This window comes from Anastrepha ludens, chromosome X (assembly GCF_028408465.1).
Source record: "Anastrepha ludens isolate Willacy chromosome X, idAnaLude1.1, whole genome shotgun sequence".
Taxonomy (NCBI): domain Eukaryota; kingdom Metazoa; phylum Arthropoda; class Insecta; order Diptera; family Tephritidae; genus Anastrepha; species Anastrepha ludens.
Genome location: NC_071503.1, coordinates 61,221,110 through 61,241,115, shown reverse-complemented (window position 1 = coordinate 61,241,115; position 20,006 = coordinate 61,221,110). Strand labels below are relative to the sequence as shown.

Genomic DNA, 20,006 nt, shown 5'->3' with positions numbered 1-20,006 from the left:
ATAATCTTCAAGCATTAAGTTATATGGTCTGTACTACCGATTTAAATAAAAATTGCATGCATTTTTCTGAATGTTACGTTTGTTTTTTTGAAAAACTTTCCTATAGCTCTTAAAAAATCACCATTTATTTGCATGTTCTGCTAACTCATTCTGCTGCGGAGTGTAGGTTATAATCAGCTGCCTCATTATACCGTTTCGCCTTATATACGAATCAAACTCATTTGAAATGCATTCGCGGCCGTTATCACTTCTTAAGCTTTTAATTTTACACCCGCTTTGCTTCTCCGCCATTGTCTTTGTATTCTTTAAATGCGTCAAAAACGGCATTTTCTTTTTAAAAAATATACACACATACCTCACACAAATAATTATACATGTGCAAAGTTTTTTATACCGATATCTTTGTTGATAGTAACGGTACATTTTTGTTTGGTATGTCAAAGTCTGCATTTACAGTCCAACTAACCTATTCGGTTGCAAAATTCTTCTTTAGTCATTATTCTTAGTACCGTTACTACAAATTTGTGTTGCGAGATTTGGTTTTCATATGAAATAAGTATATGTGCAATCAGAGATCAAGATTGATTTGGCAAGCCCAGAAAGCAAGTTATCAAACAATTTTGTGTTATTTGCATTGGTATCATAAGGAAAATGTAAGTGAAATAGATTACTTCTTTTGAATAAAGAATAATTGAATTAATGATGAGTTAATCTGTAGAATGCCTCGTGGATGACACTTATCCGTTGAAGAGCGTGGTCTGATTAAAGGACTAAGAAATGGCAAAAGTATTTAGGAAATTGCTGCTAGAGTAAATCGGCATAGGAATACCATCAGCAACTTTCTTAAAAATGTTCTCATTGAGTTTGCGGAAATAAAGGGTTTTTTCAATAAGGGCGGGTAGATGTTGAAATGGAATGTCGTGGTGTTTGCTGTGTGGCACGTAGCGCCGTCCTGCTGGAAGCACATGTCGTCTAGGTCCATATGGTTCAATATGGGCCATAAGAAATTGGAAGGGTCACCACGTCTACCGAAAAATGGGCGCAATGCGCGCAACGTTTGCGTTAATGAACACTCATTTTGATAATAAAGTTTTATCATTTGAACGTGCTGTTCAATCGTGTAACTTGCCATGATGATTTGGCATAGACAACTGAATAATAAACAAAAGATTTGACGGATGTCACCAAAACAAAATGGCTGCCACAGGGCGCCAAAATCGACCCGCGCCAATTCAAAAACGCTTGCGTTAATGAACACTCATTTTAATAATAAAGTTTTATCATTTGAACGTGCTGTTCAATCGTGTAACTTGCCATGATGATTTGGTATAAACAATTGAATAGTAAACAAAAGATTTGACAGATGTCACCAAAACAAAATGGCTGCCACAGGGCGCCAAAATCGACCCGCGCCAATTGAAAAACCCTTTATATACGGAGACGATTGAACTTTCCAGCAAGACAACGCCCCAATCCATACGGCTCGTTTAACTAAGGCCTTCCTATCGTGAAGAAAAATTTCTGTTCAGGATTGGCCAGCACTAAGCCCCTTATTTATAAAAATTGTCGGTAGTTTGAGACAATCACAGACCTGAAAGGTGCTTTAGTGGAAGAGTGGGATAAGATAGGTGAATTCACTCTTCAAAACTTGACAGACTCTAAGCCTATGTTTTTCCTCAAAATGAAAAAAATATTAATTATTAGCAAATCGAAAGTTTTAGAAACTTTGAAAAAAAGTGTAAAGAAAGGCCAATGCACATATAGGTACTTATTTTATATGAAGTTATTTTAATTTTAATTAAGTTGAACTTTTGTTGTATCATTTTTTGTTCCTATTTTTCCTATATATGTATTAGAATTATTGGTTGCACCTCTCTCCTGCTTCTTTATAGTTTTTTTTTTTTGAAAATAACCTTGCACATATACTTATTTCTGTGAGGTATATCGCGACTTATCGTCAATAAAAGTGGCAAAATATCGTGAAACACCATTTGATGTGATGTTTATTGGACCACAAACATCACTATGCACAACAGTAATGCTTTTCTGACGATTGAGCAAACGGTTTCACATTTATTTTAGTTTTTGCGCATGTCTTATGAACTATTTTAATCGGTACTTCGCCGAGCTTCAGCCCAAACACTGACTGATTCCTTGACACATCACTTCTCTCTTAATTAGCGAGATAACCACTTACTCACCAGTTGGACACACCAAGTGAAGCCAAGTCCTTATCCACCTGATCTTTCCAGCGCAGAGGAGCCCTTTTTACTCTCTGCTACCACCAGCTGGTACCACATCGAATACTTTGACAGCCGGATGGTTTGTATCCATTCGGACGACATGACTAAGCCAACGTAGCCGCTGGATCTTTATTCGCTGCGCTATGTCGTCGTAAAGCTCATACAGCTCATCGTTCTATCGCCTGCGCTATTCGCCGCTGCCAACATACCTACAAGGTCCAAAAATTTTGCGCAGATCTTTCTCTCTTCTCATGAAGGAGAATCGACACACAGCATCTTTTCGTCGACTTCAAAGCTACATTGGACAGTACGAAAAGGAGTTTCCTGTATGCCGCGATGTCTGAATTTCGTATCACCGCAAAACTAATACGGCTATGCACGATGATGTTGCTCAATACCAGCAGCGCTTTCACAATTGGGAAGGACCTGTCCGAGCCGTTTGATACCAAATGAGATTTCAGACAGGGTGACTCGCTGTCATGTGACTTCTTTAACTTAATGTTGGAAAAGATCGTGTGAGCGGCAGAACTTAATCGTTCAGTCACAATTTCTTATATGAGCGTACAATTATTAGCGTATGCCGATGATATTGACATCATCGGCCTTAACAACCGCGCTGTTAGTTCTGCCTTCTCCAAACTGGATAAAGAGGCAAAGTGAATGGGTCTGGTATGGAACGAGGACGAAACGATGTACCTTCTGTCATCAAACAAACAGTCGGCGCACTCGCATATCGGCGCCCACGTCACTGTTGACAGTGATGATTTGAAGGTTGTAAAATACTTCGTTTATTTAGTTTCCAGCATTAACAGCGATAACAATGTCAGCCTGTATATCCAAGGACTTGGACTAGTAGGCAATTGAGTAGTAAAGTCCACTCTCGACGAATAAAACTAACACTCTACAAGGTTCTCATAATGCCCGTCCTAACGTATGGCGCAGAAGAGTGGACGATGACAACATCCGATGAAGCGACGCTTGGAGTGTTTGAGAGAAAGATTCTGTGCAAAATTTTTGGGCCTTTGTATGCTGGCAACGGCGAATATCGCAGGCGGTGGAACGAGGAGCTGTGTGAGCTTTACGACGACATAGCGCAACGAGAAAGAAACAACTGGCGCGCTTTGTTAAGCTCAGCCAAAATCGCGTAAACTAAGAAGAAGAAAATAATTCGTATTCGCAAAATGTTTTGGTTCCCGCAAATGCGTAAACATATTAAAAATAATATCGCGGCGTGTGTAGAATGCTGTTATCGGAAAGCAAAATCTTGTAAAGTAGAAGGTGCAATGCACTTCGATCCGGTAGAACCTATACCTTACCGCGTGATTCACATTGATTCCCTCGGTCCGTTTGTTCGTAGAAAGATGGGAAATTGTTACGTATTAGCAATTTCTGACGCATTCTCCAAATATCTTCTAGTTAAGCCGGTTCGCGATACGCGAACAATTAATGGTTTAAGTGCATTAAATGACATTACCGGTTACTTCGGGTTGCCGGTTAAAGTAATCACCGACCGTGAGACCGCCTATACTTCAAAATAATTTATTTCATATTGCCAGAAAAATGGTATAAGCGCGTTAAAATGGCCGTACGAACTCCACTGTCTAACGGGCGAGTCGAGCGCTCTAACCGAACAATCATAAACTATTTACGTACTTCCGTTGATAATTCGAAAGATTGGGACTTAGTACATATTACGGGATTTGCAATTTAGCATTAACTCGCAAAAGAATAAAATAACCGGCTACAGACCTAAAAATGGCTTAAGCGAAACCGCTGAAAAAATTCCGATAAACGAAAAACGTAATCTAGCTTCTAACAATATCGAGCGCGAGCCAAAGAAATTGAAGAAGCTTTTTGACAAAAAACATTGACTTCCTCTTTTATATCATGAAGATGATTTTGTCGTTATCGAGAAAGAAGAAACCGCTGCTGGTCGCAAAAATTAAAGCCAAAGTATCGTGGTCCGTATCGTATCACAAAGCTTTTAAACAACGATCAGTATCTAATGGAACATATACCGGGAGTGCCTTTAAAATGGCGTAATTTTTCTTCTATTTACGAATATAGCAAACTTAAGCCCTGGTGTGGCATCTGTCCTAAACTCGACGATGACTACTCAAGTAGAACCGATTCTCAAGACAACGGAATCGAGGTCGACTGTCAGCGAGCTTATAGACCTGCAACTGATAGTTACGAGCACTGTGGCATCACCATACCCGAATTGCAGCGTCGGTCTATGAAGATATCGGGTTTGTTAACGTGGGGCCGAGCGTTGTCATGCTGTAGAATCACTTTTGTATGCCTCTCCGCGTATTGCGGCCGCTTCTCGTGCAGTTTTTGGCTCAATCGCATCAATTGAAGTCGATACCCAGTGATGGTTTTGCTTGGTTTTTACAGTTCATAGTAAATAACACCAACTTGGACCTACCAAATACATAGCATAACCTTCGCTGCGTGAATATTCGGCCGAGGCGGCGATGTTTGAAGCATGGCCGGGCAGTCCCCATGACTTTCTTTTCTTTGGATTGCTGTAATGAATCCATTTTTCATCACCCGTCACGATGCGATGCAGAAAAACGACGACAGGCGAAAAAACGACAATCAACATTCCTTGGTTTTAACTCATAAGGAACCCAAGTCGCCTGTTTCTGAATCATTCCCAAAGCATGCAGTCGCTTGGAAATGGATAGGTGGGTATCTCCTATAGCAAGCAAGCTCTTCTTGCGTTTGGAACGGATCCTCAATGAGCAATGCCTCCAATTTAGCGTCTTCGAAGATTTTCGGCCTTCCTTCACTCGGATGGTCGTCAACGTTAAAATCACTCTCTTTGAAGCGATGGAACCGATCTCGGCACGCTGCATCTCCTTAAACTTTTTGTAGCTCTCGATCCCGCAAATGACGGTTATTCGGCACAAAATCAGACATGTTCCCAAAACCAAAAGTATATGATACCAAAACAAAATCATTAATGTGTCGAAGCAGTTAGTTAACCATATGTCAAAGCTTAGTTTATGACGTTTAGGTTATGTTAGAATCGACTAGCACACACTGCTGGGGGCATCTATTGACAAACAGCGGGAACTTAGTTGCTCACCTAATATAGTATATATACGAGTACATATTAGTTGTATACTTTAAATTAACTTTTAAATTAAATTTATTTAACACAATATACTTTTAATAATTTGTGTAAATATATGTACGCATTGTAAGTATAAGCAAATTAAAAGAGGTCTCCTAACAGATTTATGTATATTAAGTTAGTGGAACGTGCTAACTTCCCCTACTTATTAATTCATTCAGAGAATAGTAAGAGCGAATGAGAACGAAGCTGCAACTACAACTATATGAATGATCTTCATTGATTGCAAAGGACAAATTGCGGGAATGGAAAAGGTTTTGCACACGGCACGCTAAGCGACAGATAAGTAGTAAGAGCGAATGAGAACGAAGCTGCAACTACAACTATATGAATGATCTTCATTGATTGAAAGGACAAATTGCGGGAATGGAAAAGGTTTTGCACACGGCACGCTAAAGCGGTAGATAAATTCCTGGAAAATGTTATTTAATGGAATTAGCAAAAACATATTTTCGATTAACGGTTAGCAAAATTGGATAGGCTTAGCTTAAGTAAAATATTGTAAAAGAAGGACAGAAGAAGATCGGCTTTGAAAGTGATCGGTTCATAAAAATAAAATTATCAAATAAATTGAATTGTTTAATTGGCGCCCAACGTGGGGCCTGTCGCAAAAAAATTTCAACCGTAAGAGGACTACATAAAAGTACAGTTCCAAATCGAGAAACAGCCGGCAGGATAAGGACCTCACTTGCTGAAGGATATAAAAATTAAACGGACCAGAACTTTGCAAGAGATCAACTCCAAGAATTATCAAAAAGAATTTTTGTAAGTAAATATTCAAGATTATTTCTTGTTGTGATTTTTTTGTGATGTGATTTGGATTTGAATTTGAAAATAAATTTTTGATATTAAATATAAGTTTGAACTACAAAGTGATTTTACCAATAAATTTTGGAAGAAACAAATAACTAGATACGCTTTTTGAATACTAATACTTTTGTAATTTTCGAAAAACTTTTGTTTAAGTTGTAATTTGAATACTTAAAAAATACCTAAGTAACATTTTTGGTTATATTATTTTTCGTTTTCGTTTATGTGCTCAGAATTTTGTAAAATCGCGTAACTTTTCTAAAAATTTTTTTTTCATTGACGCACATATATCGTTTAAAGCGATAAGGTTTTGGTGCTTTAAAAAGAATTAATAGTAAGTATAAAGGAAGTAAGCTAAAATGAGTGTTACACGTGAACAAGTGTTAGAAATAGTAAGGAATTGTTATGAGGAGGCTAGGAACGGATTTTCAGAGGAAATTAATCGCCTCTCCGAAGCTCTCAATCGTTTAGCACCCAGCGTAGAAACTTATTTGCCGGTCGCCATTGATCCTAGTGTTAGTTCAGATAATACGAGCTTAGATTTAATAAAGTCTCTTCCGGAATTCAAGGGCGATACTTTTGCATACCCTGCTTGGCGATCTGCGGCTTATTTCGCTATGAATTACTATAAGCCAAATTCTGAATAATATTATGTAGCTATGGGAATATTCAGAAACAAAATAACAGAATCTGCTAACACATCTCTTTCATCTTTCAACACAGTGCTTAATTTTAAAGCTATAATCGCAAGATTAGATCAAACCTATGCCGACAAAAGACCGCTTTACGTGTTAGAAAATGAAATGAGTATTTTGAGACAGGGTAATTTACAGATAACGGAGTATTTCGATAAAGTTGACAAGCAATTGACGCTTATTATTAATAAGCAAATCATGTCACATAGCGGAAATTCCCAGGTTATCAATGCACTTAACGATAGGGCAAGAGAAAATGCACTTCGTGTATTTATTTCGGGTCTTCGTAGGCCACTATGTGACATACTTTTTTCCACTAGGCCAAAGGATCTCCCCACTGCCCTTGCAGTTGCCCAAGAGCTTGAAACCAGCCATAAGAGGTACGACTTTGCCAGCACATTTGCTGTGGGAACGTCGGTAAAGCCGAATATCTCAGTTACTCCTCAATATCGGCAGCCATTCGAATCAGCAAAATTTTCGCGCTTATTCTAATAATAAGCCAACGTCAATGGAAGTTGATCGTAGTTTACCTTCTTCTCGACAACAAGCTAATCTGCCAATCAATAACGGTTTCCAAAAACAATTTAACTCAAACAATTTCACAAATGTTTCACGCCCCCAACACAATTCAAACTCTTTTCAGCCTGTGGCTTTTAAACGTAATCGCGAGCAAACATATTCCAATCGATCACCTTTTCCCAAAGTGCAAAAAGTCAATTATATGTCACATGAAATAGGAGGCAATCTCATCCCTAATTCTTATCAGGATGAATATGGCTGCGATTATCCTGAAACAGATGGGAATGCTTATGAAAGTCTGGGAGATATTGATGGTAATTTTACAGATGAAATTAACCTTTTAAACTAAATTCGCTTCTGCCATTTGTTAAGAAGAAAGCAACAAACGGACCGGAGCTACGCATTTTAATAGATACCGGTACCTCCAAAATTTATATCAAAAACTTTGAATTTCTGAAAGGCGTAAAAAATATGGATAAGCCATTTAACCTAAAATCTATTAATGGGGTTAACGTTATTAATAAAAAGTGTCTAGTAAATATTTTAGATAATACGACAACTTTTTATTTGCTCGAGAATTTAAAAACATTCGATGGTATCGTTGGATATGACTTTTTAAAAACAATCAACGCAAGCATTGACATAGAAAAAGGGTATTTGTTGTACCACAACGGGCAGACAAGACTTGAGCATCTTCCTTGCAGTCAAGTGAATTTGATAACAATAGAAGACTCTGTTCCAGTTAGTATCGAAAACGAGTTCAATGATATGATTAATATCAACATTAATGCGTTTGCCGAGGTAAATAGGGCATTGCCCTATAACACCAAAGTACAGGGCAGAATTCGTATGACCACAAATGAGCAAATTTATACCAAAAGTTATCCCTACCCTGTTTCCGCTGCAGAATTCATAAATTCTGAAATATCGACCCTCCTAAAAGATGGAATAATCCACAAATCGTTTTCCGCTTACAACTCTCCCGTTCATGTAGTTTCCAAAAAAGGACTAGATGAAAATGGTAGAGGAAAATTACGAATGGTGATAGACTTTAGAAAAATAAATGAATACACAACTTCGGATAGGTATCCTATCCCAGACACATCAGTAATTTTGGCGAACTTAGGAAAGTCGAAATATTACACTACTCTTGACCTTAAATCTGGATTTCACCAGATTCTTTTGTGTGAAGAGGATCGACCAAAAACAGCTTTCAGTGTCAACAATGGAAAGTATGAGTTCTGCCTCCTCCCGTTTGGCCTAAAAAATGGCCCTAGCATTTTTCAACGAGCCATCGATGATGTTCTTCGTGAATACATAGGAAAATGTTGTCATGTTTACATGGATGACATTATCATTTTTTCACCGAATGAACAAACACATTTAGAACACATAAATACGATTTTGCAAGGTTTAGAAAAGGCAGGAATGAGGGTGTCATCGGAAAAATCCAGATTTTTTAAAACTGAGGTTGAATTTCTGGGATTCTTAATTTCACGAAATGGCATTCGGACATGCCCAAGTAAAGTAAATGACATCCTCAATTATAAAACATCAAATACTCTCCGAGCATTACGTTCATTCCTCGGGTTAGCGGGGTACTATCGGAGATTTGTGAAGGACTACGCCGGCATTGTAAAACCGATTACGAAATTTCTTAGGGGTGAAAATGGGAATGTTGGCGCGAATAAGTCCAAAAGTGTTTCTATAACTTTTGACTCCGAGGCTATAAATGCATTTCAAAAAATAAAAAAAATATTGGCATCGGAGGATGTTCTCCTCCAACACCCAGACTACAGTAAACCATTTGAACTTACCACAGATGCATCTTCGAGCGCCTTAGGAGCAGTTTTATCACAAAATGATAGACCTATTACTATGATTTCTCGTACGTTATCTAGTACAGAACAAAACTACGCTACCAACGAACGAAAACTCCTTGCGATTGTGTGGGCATTAAAAAGTTTGCGCCATTATTTGTACGGTGTTACTAAAATTAACATTTTTACTGATCATCAGCCACTAATTTTTGCTATGTCGGATAAAAATCCAAACACAAAAATGAAAAGATGGCGCGCTTTCATCGAAGAATTCTCACCGAACCTACACTATATGCCAGGCAGGGACAATAAAGTAGCCGATGCATTGTCCAGGCAATACATCCACAGCCTGAGTCAATCAAATGAAGTTGAAACCGTTCATAGTGAGAAGCCTTCTAGTAAAGTAATTAAAACAATCAAATACCCTGTCAACCAATTCAAAAACCAGTTAGTGATATCTAAGTCTGACCACTTCATCAAAATAACAAAAATCCTTTTCCAAAGATTACGACGACATATCATTTGTTTTGACACCATCGAAAGGCTAATCGAATGTCTGAAAGATGTTATAAATCCAACAGTTACAAACGGCCTGCACTGTGAACTTGAAGTCCTAGCCGAAATCCAGAATGACCTAACAAAGCATTTTGCAGGGACAAAATTCTTTCACACCGAAAAGTTTGTGATCGATTTAGTCAATAAAAACGATCAATTAGAAACGATAGCCACAGAGCATAACAGGGTTCATAGGTGTCTCCATGAAAATTTTCAACAGATTTCGAATGAATATTTTTTTCCAAATATGAGAAAAATGTTAAAGTCTTTAATTTCCAACTGCAAAATTTGTATGGAAAACAAATACCAGAGGAAGCCACCTAACCCGGAGATAGGGAAAACTCCGATACCAAATTACCCTGGGGAAATACTCCACATCGACATATTTATTACAGGAAAACAATATTTTTTAAGTTGTATTGACAAATTTTCTAAGTTTGCCATTGTCAAGCCAATAGCTTCACGTTCTACCATCGACATTAAGGATGCTATGCTAGAAATACTTTTAACATTTAAAAATAGAAAAATCATAGTGTCTGATAATGAAAAAGCCTTCCATTCTAACTTAATAAAAACAATTCTAAGGAACAATTTTTCATCCCTACACTTCATAGCGAGAGTAATGGACAGGTCGAAAGGTTCCAGTCCACACTGCTAGAGATAGCTCGTTGTATCAAGGAACAACAACAAATATCTGAGACTAAAGACCTAATCTTAATAGCTACACATAAGTACAATAATAGTATCCATTCAACTATTAAATCTAAACCCGTTGATGTTTTTCACAGCCCATCGATAGATACACTAGAAATTATTAAAAACGAATTAATGTTAGCCCAAGAAAAAACTTTAGAAAAATTTAACAAGAAGAAAAGCACTAAAACCTATCAGCCTGGTGAAAAGGTGTTTCTTAGACGAAATAGAAGATTGGGAAATAAATTTGACAAAGTGTTTGTGGAAAAGGTAATTGAAAAAGATTTAGAATCTACTGTTTTGATAGATGGCACTAGAATTCACAAAAGCAATTTACGTTAAAAAATTATACAGAAATGTATTGTTGCCTCGATGAAAGGGGAGTATCTGAGAAAGGCTAAGCAAGTGATTGATTTCGAAGCAAAACCAACAAGCATTTAAACTTGAATATTTACCATTATGATTTAATACCTATGTATGAAAAAATGTATAAAAAATTTAAATGTTGTTTAAGCTAATTTAATATTTTTAAATCAAATTCTGTAAGTGTTAAAAGCCAATATTAAATGCCTACGTGTGACCGCTCACGCAAACTTGTTGATAAAAGGAAGTATGCATTGTGACAACCAAAATTTACGTGTACCTGCATTACATACATGCCAATAACAGCTTTTACCGAAAGATTTCACTACGCACACAATCTCGCTATCGAACCGCGGACGTTCCGATATTGAAAGGGGGGATAGTTAATTAATTATTAATTCATTCAGAGAATAGTAAGAGCGAATGAGAACGAAGCTGCAACTACAACTATATGAATGATCTTCATTGATTGCAAAGGACAAATTGCAGGAATGGAAAAGGTTTTGCACACGGCACGCTAAGCGACAGATAAGTAGTAAGAGCGAATTGAAAGTGATCGGTTCATAAAAATAAAATTATCAAATAAATTGAATTGTTTAATTTGTACAACACTTACAATCGATCCATGCATTTATTCGGTGTAGCATAAAACAGGTAAATATTTTGTACACTATGTCAAGTAAAGAAAGGCCCCTGAAATTTGATACTAAATCGGAATTTTCTTTTTTGGAGAGAGGAATAACAACTTCATACAGAAAACATTCGGGCGCAAAATTGTAGAACTCATAACTGATCCTGTCCTTCGCATGAGCATTTATAATTTTAGAGTTTTTGAGTGCAAGCGCAATTCGCACAAATCAAAGGAATGGTATTTTTCAAACTTGAATGATAAAGAAAAAGTTTGAAATAGTTGTAAAAATGTTGCGTTCTCATGTTTGTGCTTATTACACGATTTTATTCCATTTATCACGGTTTACAATTTTTTGTGCTAACATTTTTTTTGTCAAATTTAATTTTTGCGAATTCTTTCCTTGTGCATACAAGCAAATGTACTGGTCAGAGCAATTGAAATGTGTTAATGTTTTATGAATTTTCTATGCAATCAGACGTGTTTGGTAAATAAATTGTTTATTGGCAAACTTGCTTTCCCAACGCTACATTAAATTGAACGCATTAAGATAAAAGGTAAGCCAAAAATATTTTATATTTATTGAGTTATTTATATTTTTTAATTTTGTTAAATATTTTATTTATGTATCTCTAAAAGAAAATGTCAAATACAAAGCTAAAGCGTAAAGCAATTTCTTTGGAAACCGAAATTGAAATTTTAAATCGCCTTCGAAATGGAGAAGGCTCAAAATTTCTTGGCAAAATGTCCGGTTTAAATGAAGCCAGAATAAGAACTATGAAAAAAATGAAATTTCAATTAGGCAATCGGTGATTTCTGGAACGAAACTATCTGTTAAGTCCTCATGATACAATAGAGAAAGAAAAAATGGAAAAAGCACTCATAATATGGCTTGAGGACAATGCACAAAAACAAATTCCCGTAGACGGAAACAATATCAACTAGCAAGCATTAAAGTTTTAAAAAGCTACGTATTTTCTGCAAGCAGAGGATGGTTAACGGGATTTCTCCAAAGGCATGCGCTTTATAACATAAAAATCAAGGGCGAGATTGTTTCTGGAGATCAGAAAGCCGCCAAAGAATTTCCACTAAAACTTAAAAAAATTATACCCGATGGTGCATACAGTCCAGATCAGCTTTTTAATGCCGACGAAACTGGTCTTTTTTGGAAAAAAATGCCGAGAAGAACATATGTGGCCAAATCGCAAACAACCACCAGCTTTAAAGTTGAAAAAGATCGAGTCACATTTTTATTTTGCAGTAACGCTTCCGGAGATCAGATGTTAAAGCGGCTGCTTATCAATCGTACACTTAAGCCTTGAGCAATGAAAGGTGTCGATTTTGGTACATTGCCTATTAATTGGATGGCCAATAAAAAAGCATGGGTGAGAACTACAGCTTTCACAAAATGGTTCATTAAATATTTTGTACCAGAAACTAGAAAATATATATATGAATTTAAAGTTCTTCTGTTGGTTGACAATGCACCCGGGCATCCTGCCACCGAATACCACATCCCTAATCTATCCGAAAGAACATTCCAGTACATTTTGGACACTTTGGATAAGGATAACACTCTTACAGTAATTGATGTTTGGAAAAAGTTTTCTATTAAAGATTGCGTTAAACTTGCTATCTTAGCATTATCAGATTTAGGTCCATCAACCTTAAGCGGATGTTGGAGAGTAATTTGGACAGAATGTGTAAAAAGTAAAAATCCTATGGATTCAAATACAAAAGAATATCCCAATATAATTGATTTGGCACACGCAGGTGGTGGGGAGGGTTTTGATGATTTGGTATTCGATGACATTGACGAATATGATTGATAAAGTTTTTAGCGAAGAGGAAATATTAAATTTTGCCTGCTGAATGAGCAAGAGAAAGTCCAGTTCAAAATTATTCCAGCGATGATAGTGATTGTATACGCGTTCGAAGCAATCGAATGCGAGTAACTTATGATGACCGCAATTAAATGTATGTTCATGTATTTACGATTATCACTTATTTTTTTTTTAATTTTTTACCTTAAAAATTAAATAACCTATTCTTTTCGTTAACAACATAGCTGTTTAACATAATTATTTTTAGTTCCTGAACAGGCCATACATTTAATTCATATTATTTTTAAGATTAGAGTGCATATTTTTTTTTCTTTATTAACTATGCTTGTAAAAATAAACAATGTATATGTGATTTAATTAAATAAAAAATCCTCGTTTTTCACCTATTTTTGCATACGGTCAATGTCTTTTTTTACACGTTTGTGTTTTTTGCACGGTTTTTTCTGAAACCAATCTACCACCTAAAAAAAAGATTTAGGTGTTTTTTTCCCGCAAGAAATCTGTTTCTGTTACAACATCTCATGGATGTTAGATTCTCTTAAAGAATCCACGAAACCCAATATTTTTTCGCGTAGATTTTGACATTGGCTATCAAACCAAACATTTTTTAGATAGATATTCGTTTTACATCTGCAGCTCGTTTGATTTTGTTAAACAAAATGGAAACTTTTTTATCGACAGATATCGTCGAGTGCACATATTCACCATGATATTTCTTACTGATTCACTCCTGATATTTCTCAGGTAAAAAAATAAAGCTTTTAGAGTAACAACTACGGGCACATGATCTAATTATTCTTTGTTGCGTATACCAAAATTGTGTACATAGGGGAGTATATTAAGGGAACAGATTCAAGCCATCGCCGTGCATTCGCTTTCCATTAATGCTGGCCGCACCGTTATGAATGATTTTTTGTTTTTTTGTCGGGACAACTAGCAAGTGCAGCACTCAGACATTAATTAAGTCCATTGTACGACACATGGGTTCCCTTTTAATTTTCTTTAAATCTACCCGATCTCCGAAGAAATCTGAGTAGATCTTGTGGTGCCAAGGAGCCAAAGTCGCTTCTTAACACATTAGTGCCAAAGACCTCAAATCTGATTCGAGCGAGTTTTTTTGTTTTAAATGAATTTAATGCTCCACCAAATGCGAGAATGAAATGGCTAATGCTAGATTTCAACAAACCATTCGATTTGATACTAGCTATGGATTGGATAAGCAAAAATGTTAAAATAATAGATATTAAAAACTTGAAATTAGATATAAATGATGCGTTGATCCTTCCATTCTTTACAAAAATTTCGCAGGAGCAAGTAGATATCTTAAAAGTAAGAGATGTTCAAAATATATCATTAAATAATTTAAATAGAAAGGAAAAAGAAATAATAAGCAAGCTCTTAAAAGAATTTGAGAAACTTATATGTAAAGAGGGTGATATACTGACAAATACAAATTCAGTTGTTCACAAAATCAAAACCGTAACAGACCAGCAAATTAACTCTAGAATATACAGGTTACCCCCGAAGCATGAGGAAGAAGTTAGAAAGCAAGTAAATGAAATGGAAGGACAGGGTATCATAAGACAGAGTAAAAGTAAATATAGCTCACCCATTATAGTAGTACCTAAAAAAAGGATAAATCTGGCGTTCAAAAATACATGATTATTGTACACTATAAAAGGCTTAACCAACTTACCGTTGATGATAAATATCCATTACCCAACATAGATGGAATTTTAGACAAATTGAGTAAAGCTCAATATTTTAGCTCATTAGATTTGACAAGGGGTTATCACCAAATTTTGATGGCAAAAAATACATTGAAGAGACCACATTCGTAACTCCGGCAGGTTTATATGAGTATGTTCGAATGCCCTTTGGACTTAAATATGCTCGTGCCACTTTCCAAAGGCTAATCAATGACGTATTAAGAGAATATACTTATAAATAAAATTTGCTTGGTATATTTTGAAGATATTCTCATATTTTCAACATCCTTGGAAGAACATAGAAATTCATTGGAAGAAACCTCATTTTTAGGTCTCATTTTGACAAAGGATGGTATCAAGCCAAATCCTCACAATATTGATGTAATTAGAGATCTAGGAGATAAAAGGATAAAAGGTTTCCTCGGTATAACTGGATATTACAGAAAATTTATTAAAAACTTTTGTAAAATAGCTTATCCTATGATTAACTATCTGAAAAAGGATTATAAAATAAATACCAATGACCCAGAATACATAGGGAGTTTTGAAAATTTAAAAGCCTTAATTTCTTCCTACCCAATTCTTAAATATCCAGAATACGACAAAGAGTTTACAGTAACCTCCGATGCAAGTCATTACGCAATAGGCGCCGTATTATCCCAACAAGGTCATCCTGTTTGCTACATATCAAGAACACTAAATAATTTCGAGCAAAATTATAATACAACGGATAAAGAGTTCTTAGCAATTATTTATGCTGTCACCTATCTTAGGCCGTATGTTTGATTAGGTATTTAAATTCTAAGTACAAAGGTTAAGAATGCTCGGCATCAAAGGTGGTTGCTGAAACTTTAGGGGTTCTACTATCAAATAGATTACCTTAGTGGAAAAGAAAGTAAAGTTGCAGATTTTTTAAGCCGTTTAGAAAACTCGTCAAAAATTATTGAAAAAAAAACGATAACCAGTAAAATTTAAAAATATCAGATACCATACATTCAGCGGAGGAGGAATTATTAGATCACATATTTATAAAGCAGGAAATAGTTATCACTACATATTATAAAACAAAGTCGCTTTTTCTGTCCCTATGTCCCCTTATACGCTTAAATCTTTAAAACTACGCAACGGATTTTGATGCGGTTTTTTTTTAAAGATAGATTGATTGAAGAGGAAGGTTTATATCTATATAATGTGAAGAAATATATAAAGGGGGCGTGGCAATCGGTCAAAATGTGGCAAAAAAACATAATTTTTTTGTTTTCACGGCCATAAATCATAAACGAATCAACCAATTAAAATGAAACTTTCTTGAAGTTTAACTTTGAAATATTTACTTTCGTTCTGCATCAAAAAAAAAAATTGATTTATTTGTTATTTAACCAAAATTGTTTAAACAAAAGCAGCTCTTTTTCCAAAAAAAGCTGTTTGTGTGTGTGTTCGCTGTCAACCGAATGAAGCAACAGGCGTTAAGCGATAATCTCACCACACCTCATTAATGTTGAATTACATCGTATGGTGACGTATGTATGTATGTATTTACGAATCGCTCGCATTATTTCATTTCGGACATATGTACATATGTATTTATGTATGTACTGAATTCCATGTAATTATATGTACATACAATTTTACAGCGAAATAAAACGCTATTTTCAGGTTCTATATTAGTAAATCGCACATAATTAAAATACAGTTTTTGAATAGTTTTTATTGATTCGGAGCGCGTTTAGTTTTCTATCAATTCCATACAATAACATTTTTTGTCATTTACTTTTTACGACAACTAATAGCTTATTTTCGAAGCGATTTCAACAAATGGGTACAACATTAATCCTTATCCAATTAAATACCTTAAATACATTGTTGTTTTCATATAGATCTATGTATATGGCTCTTTACGGCATATAATTAAAAACAATATTTTTCAAGATATTACAACAGTAATTAGTAATTGAGATCTACCGGAAAAATTGCGTTAGCTGTTGCGTCATCCAGCATTGCCGCTACTCTTTTGGAAAGAGTATTTTGGAAAGAAGCCGAACCACACACTCTACAATGAAGCACCCGCTGAAAATCGCCACCGATGATGATAACAGCGTCTGTAGTGTTTCTAGACAGAGCAATACAGGAAAATTGATGCGTGACTGCTCATTAATAGTCTGGGACGAAGCTACCATGTCAAACAAGACGTCTGTGGAAGCACTGGATAGGACAATGCGCGATTTGCGCAACAAAAATGCACCTATGGGTGGATGTACAATTCTGTTCTCAGGAGATTTCCGTCAAATCCTACCAGTTGTGACTCGAGGAACACGTGCTGACGAAATAAATGCTTCGCTAAAAAGATCCCACCTTTAGTCGTATGTCAATAAATTAGAGCTTAAAACTAATATGAGGATTTCGTCATCTTCACGTGAGAACAGGCTATTTCCAGAGATGCTGCTAAAAGTTGGCAATGGAGAATTAACACAAAGTGAGGGAAGGATTAACCTAGAAAACCTTTGTGTTTTGATAGACAACATCCAAGAGTTAGTCAACAATGTCTATCCAGACATTGATAACATAAGTTATAAGACAATATCTTGGTTTAAAGAAAGAGCTATTCTGTCACCAACTAACGAACAAGTAGATAAAGTAAATAACTTGATTATTTCAAAGATTGATGCGCCGACGAAAATATACTACTCGGTCGATACTGTTCTCGATTTGGAAGAAGCTGTTCAATTTCCTACAGAATTTCTAAATTCTTTGAAACCGTCTGGACTCCCTCCTCACCAAATGGAGCTGAAAATAGGTTGTCCTGTTATTTTATTAAGAAACCTAAGTCCACCTAAACTTTGCAATGGCACGCGTTTGATGGTAAAATCACTGAAAACTTTCATAATAGAGTGCACAATACTCACAGGATGTGGTACCGGAGAAGATGTATTGATTCCCCGAATCCCTCTGATACCATCGGATCTACCATTCCAATTTAAACGCTTACAATTTCCGGTAAAGACATCTTTTGCAATGACCATTAATAAATCTCAGGGTCAAACCTTCAACGTTGCAGGCTTAGATTTGAGTGTTGACTGTTTTTCACATGGCCAACTGTATGTCGCTCTTTCAAGAGTAACCTCTAGAGAAAACATGTTTGTATTGTCTAATGACAAGAAGGCTATGAACGTTGTATATAAAGACATTCTGTAATATGGGTAAGACTCCGTCAGAAAATATGAGATTTGCAAGTGGTCTTTCGATTTCTTTGAAACTTTGGGAAATATTAGTTCTAGGTAAGATACATTCGAGCCTAAAAGGATTTTGAAAAATTTTCAAAATTGAGTCATCTACGCCATGTTGAAAATCGGGACCGTGTTTTTTTCAAAAATCAATATTTCTTGAACCGTTGGATGGATTTCAATGCAATTTACAGACAATATAGAAACAAATAAGTAGTTCAAATTAGTATTATGTTAAAAAAAAAATTTCGAAATTTTGACCAAAAAAAAGTCAAAAAAATTTTTTGAATCAATTTTTAGTTGATTTGCCCAGTTTTTTAGATTTTCTGTTATACACGTAACGATTCCTTATGATTTAACCTTTATTTTGAAAAGAAAAAATTTTATGGTGTCTATAATAGTTCTCGAGATATTGCGATTTTAGTGGAAGCGCGCACCGTGAAGTTCGCGGTTACGCAGCGCGGGAGTAGAAAAACGCGCACAGACCTGCAGCAGTCTGCTCCAGTCACTTCATACAGGAACACATAACGCAGCGCGCATTGCACACCTGTTACCTAAACCGTGCGTGCGCGCTTCCACTAAAATCGCAATATCTCGAGAACTATTATAGACACCATAAAATTTTTTTTTTCAAAATAAAGGTTAAATCATAAGGAATCGTTACGTGTATAACAGAAAATCTAAAAAACTGGGCAAATCAACTAAAAATTGATTCAAAAAATTTTTTTGACTTTTTTTTGGTCAAAATTTCGAAATTTTTTTTTTAACATAATACTAATTTGAACTACTTATTTGTTTCTATATTGTCTGTAAATTGCATTGAAATCCATCCAACGGTTCAAGAAATATTGATTTTCGAAAAAAACACGGTCCCGATTTTCAACATGGCGTAGATGACTCAATTTTGAAAATTTTTCAAAATCCTTTTAGGCTCGAATGTATCTTACCTAGAACTAATATTTCCCAAAGTTTCAAAGAAATCGAAAGACCACTTGCAAATCTCATATTTTCTGACGGAGTCTTACCCATATTACAGAATGTCTTTATATACAACGTTCATAGCCTTCTTGTCATTAGACAATACAAACATGTTTTCTCTAGAGGTTACTCTTGAAAGAGCGACATACAGTTGGCCATGTGAAAAACAGTCAACACTCAAATCTAAGCCTGCAACGTTGAAGGTTTGACCCTGAGATTTATTAATGGTCATTGCAAAAGATGTCTTTACCGGAAATTGTAAGCGTTTAAATTGGAATGGTAGATCCGATGGTATCAGAGGGATTCGGGGAATCAATACATCTTCTCCGGTACCACATCCTGTGAGTATTGTGCACTCTATTATGAAAGTTTTCAGTGATTTTACCATCAAACGCGTGCCATTGCAAAGTTTAGGTGGACTTAGGTTTCTTAATAAAATAACAGGACAACCTATTTTCAGCTCCATTTGGTGAGGAGGGAGTCCAGACGGTTTCAAAGAATTTAGAAATTCTGTAGGAAATTGAACAGCTTCTTCCAAATCGAGAACAGTATCGACCGAGTAGTATATTTTCGTCGGCGCATCAATCTTTGAAATAATCAAGTTATTTACTTTATCTACTTGTTCGTTAGTTGGTGACAGAATAGCTCTTTCTTTAAACCAAGATATTGTCTTATAACTTATGTTATCAATGTCTGGATAGACATTGTTGACTAACTCTTGGATGTTGTCTATCAAAACACAAAGGTTTTCTAGGTTAATCCTTCCCTCACTTTGTGTTAATTCTC

The 20,006-nt window shown here is 35.7% G+C and overlaps 1 protein-coding gene across 1 annotated transcript in view; it reads left to right on the top strand.

Moving 5' to 3' along the window:
- The window catches only part of LOC128870127 (uncharacterized), a 52,908-nt gene that overhangs the window by 6,175 nt on the left and 26,727 nt on the right, over positions 1–20,006 (top strand). Inside the window, exon 2 of the mRNA XM_054112732.1 lies at positions 7,534–7,723. Coding sequence (XP_053968707.1) covers positions 7,534–7,723 — 190 coding nt within the window. The remainder of the gene's footprint in view (positions 1–7,533; positions 7,724–20,006) is intronic.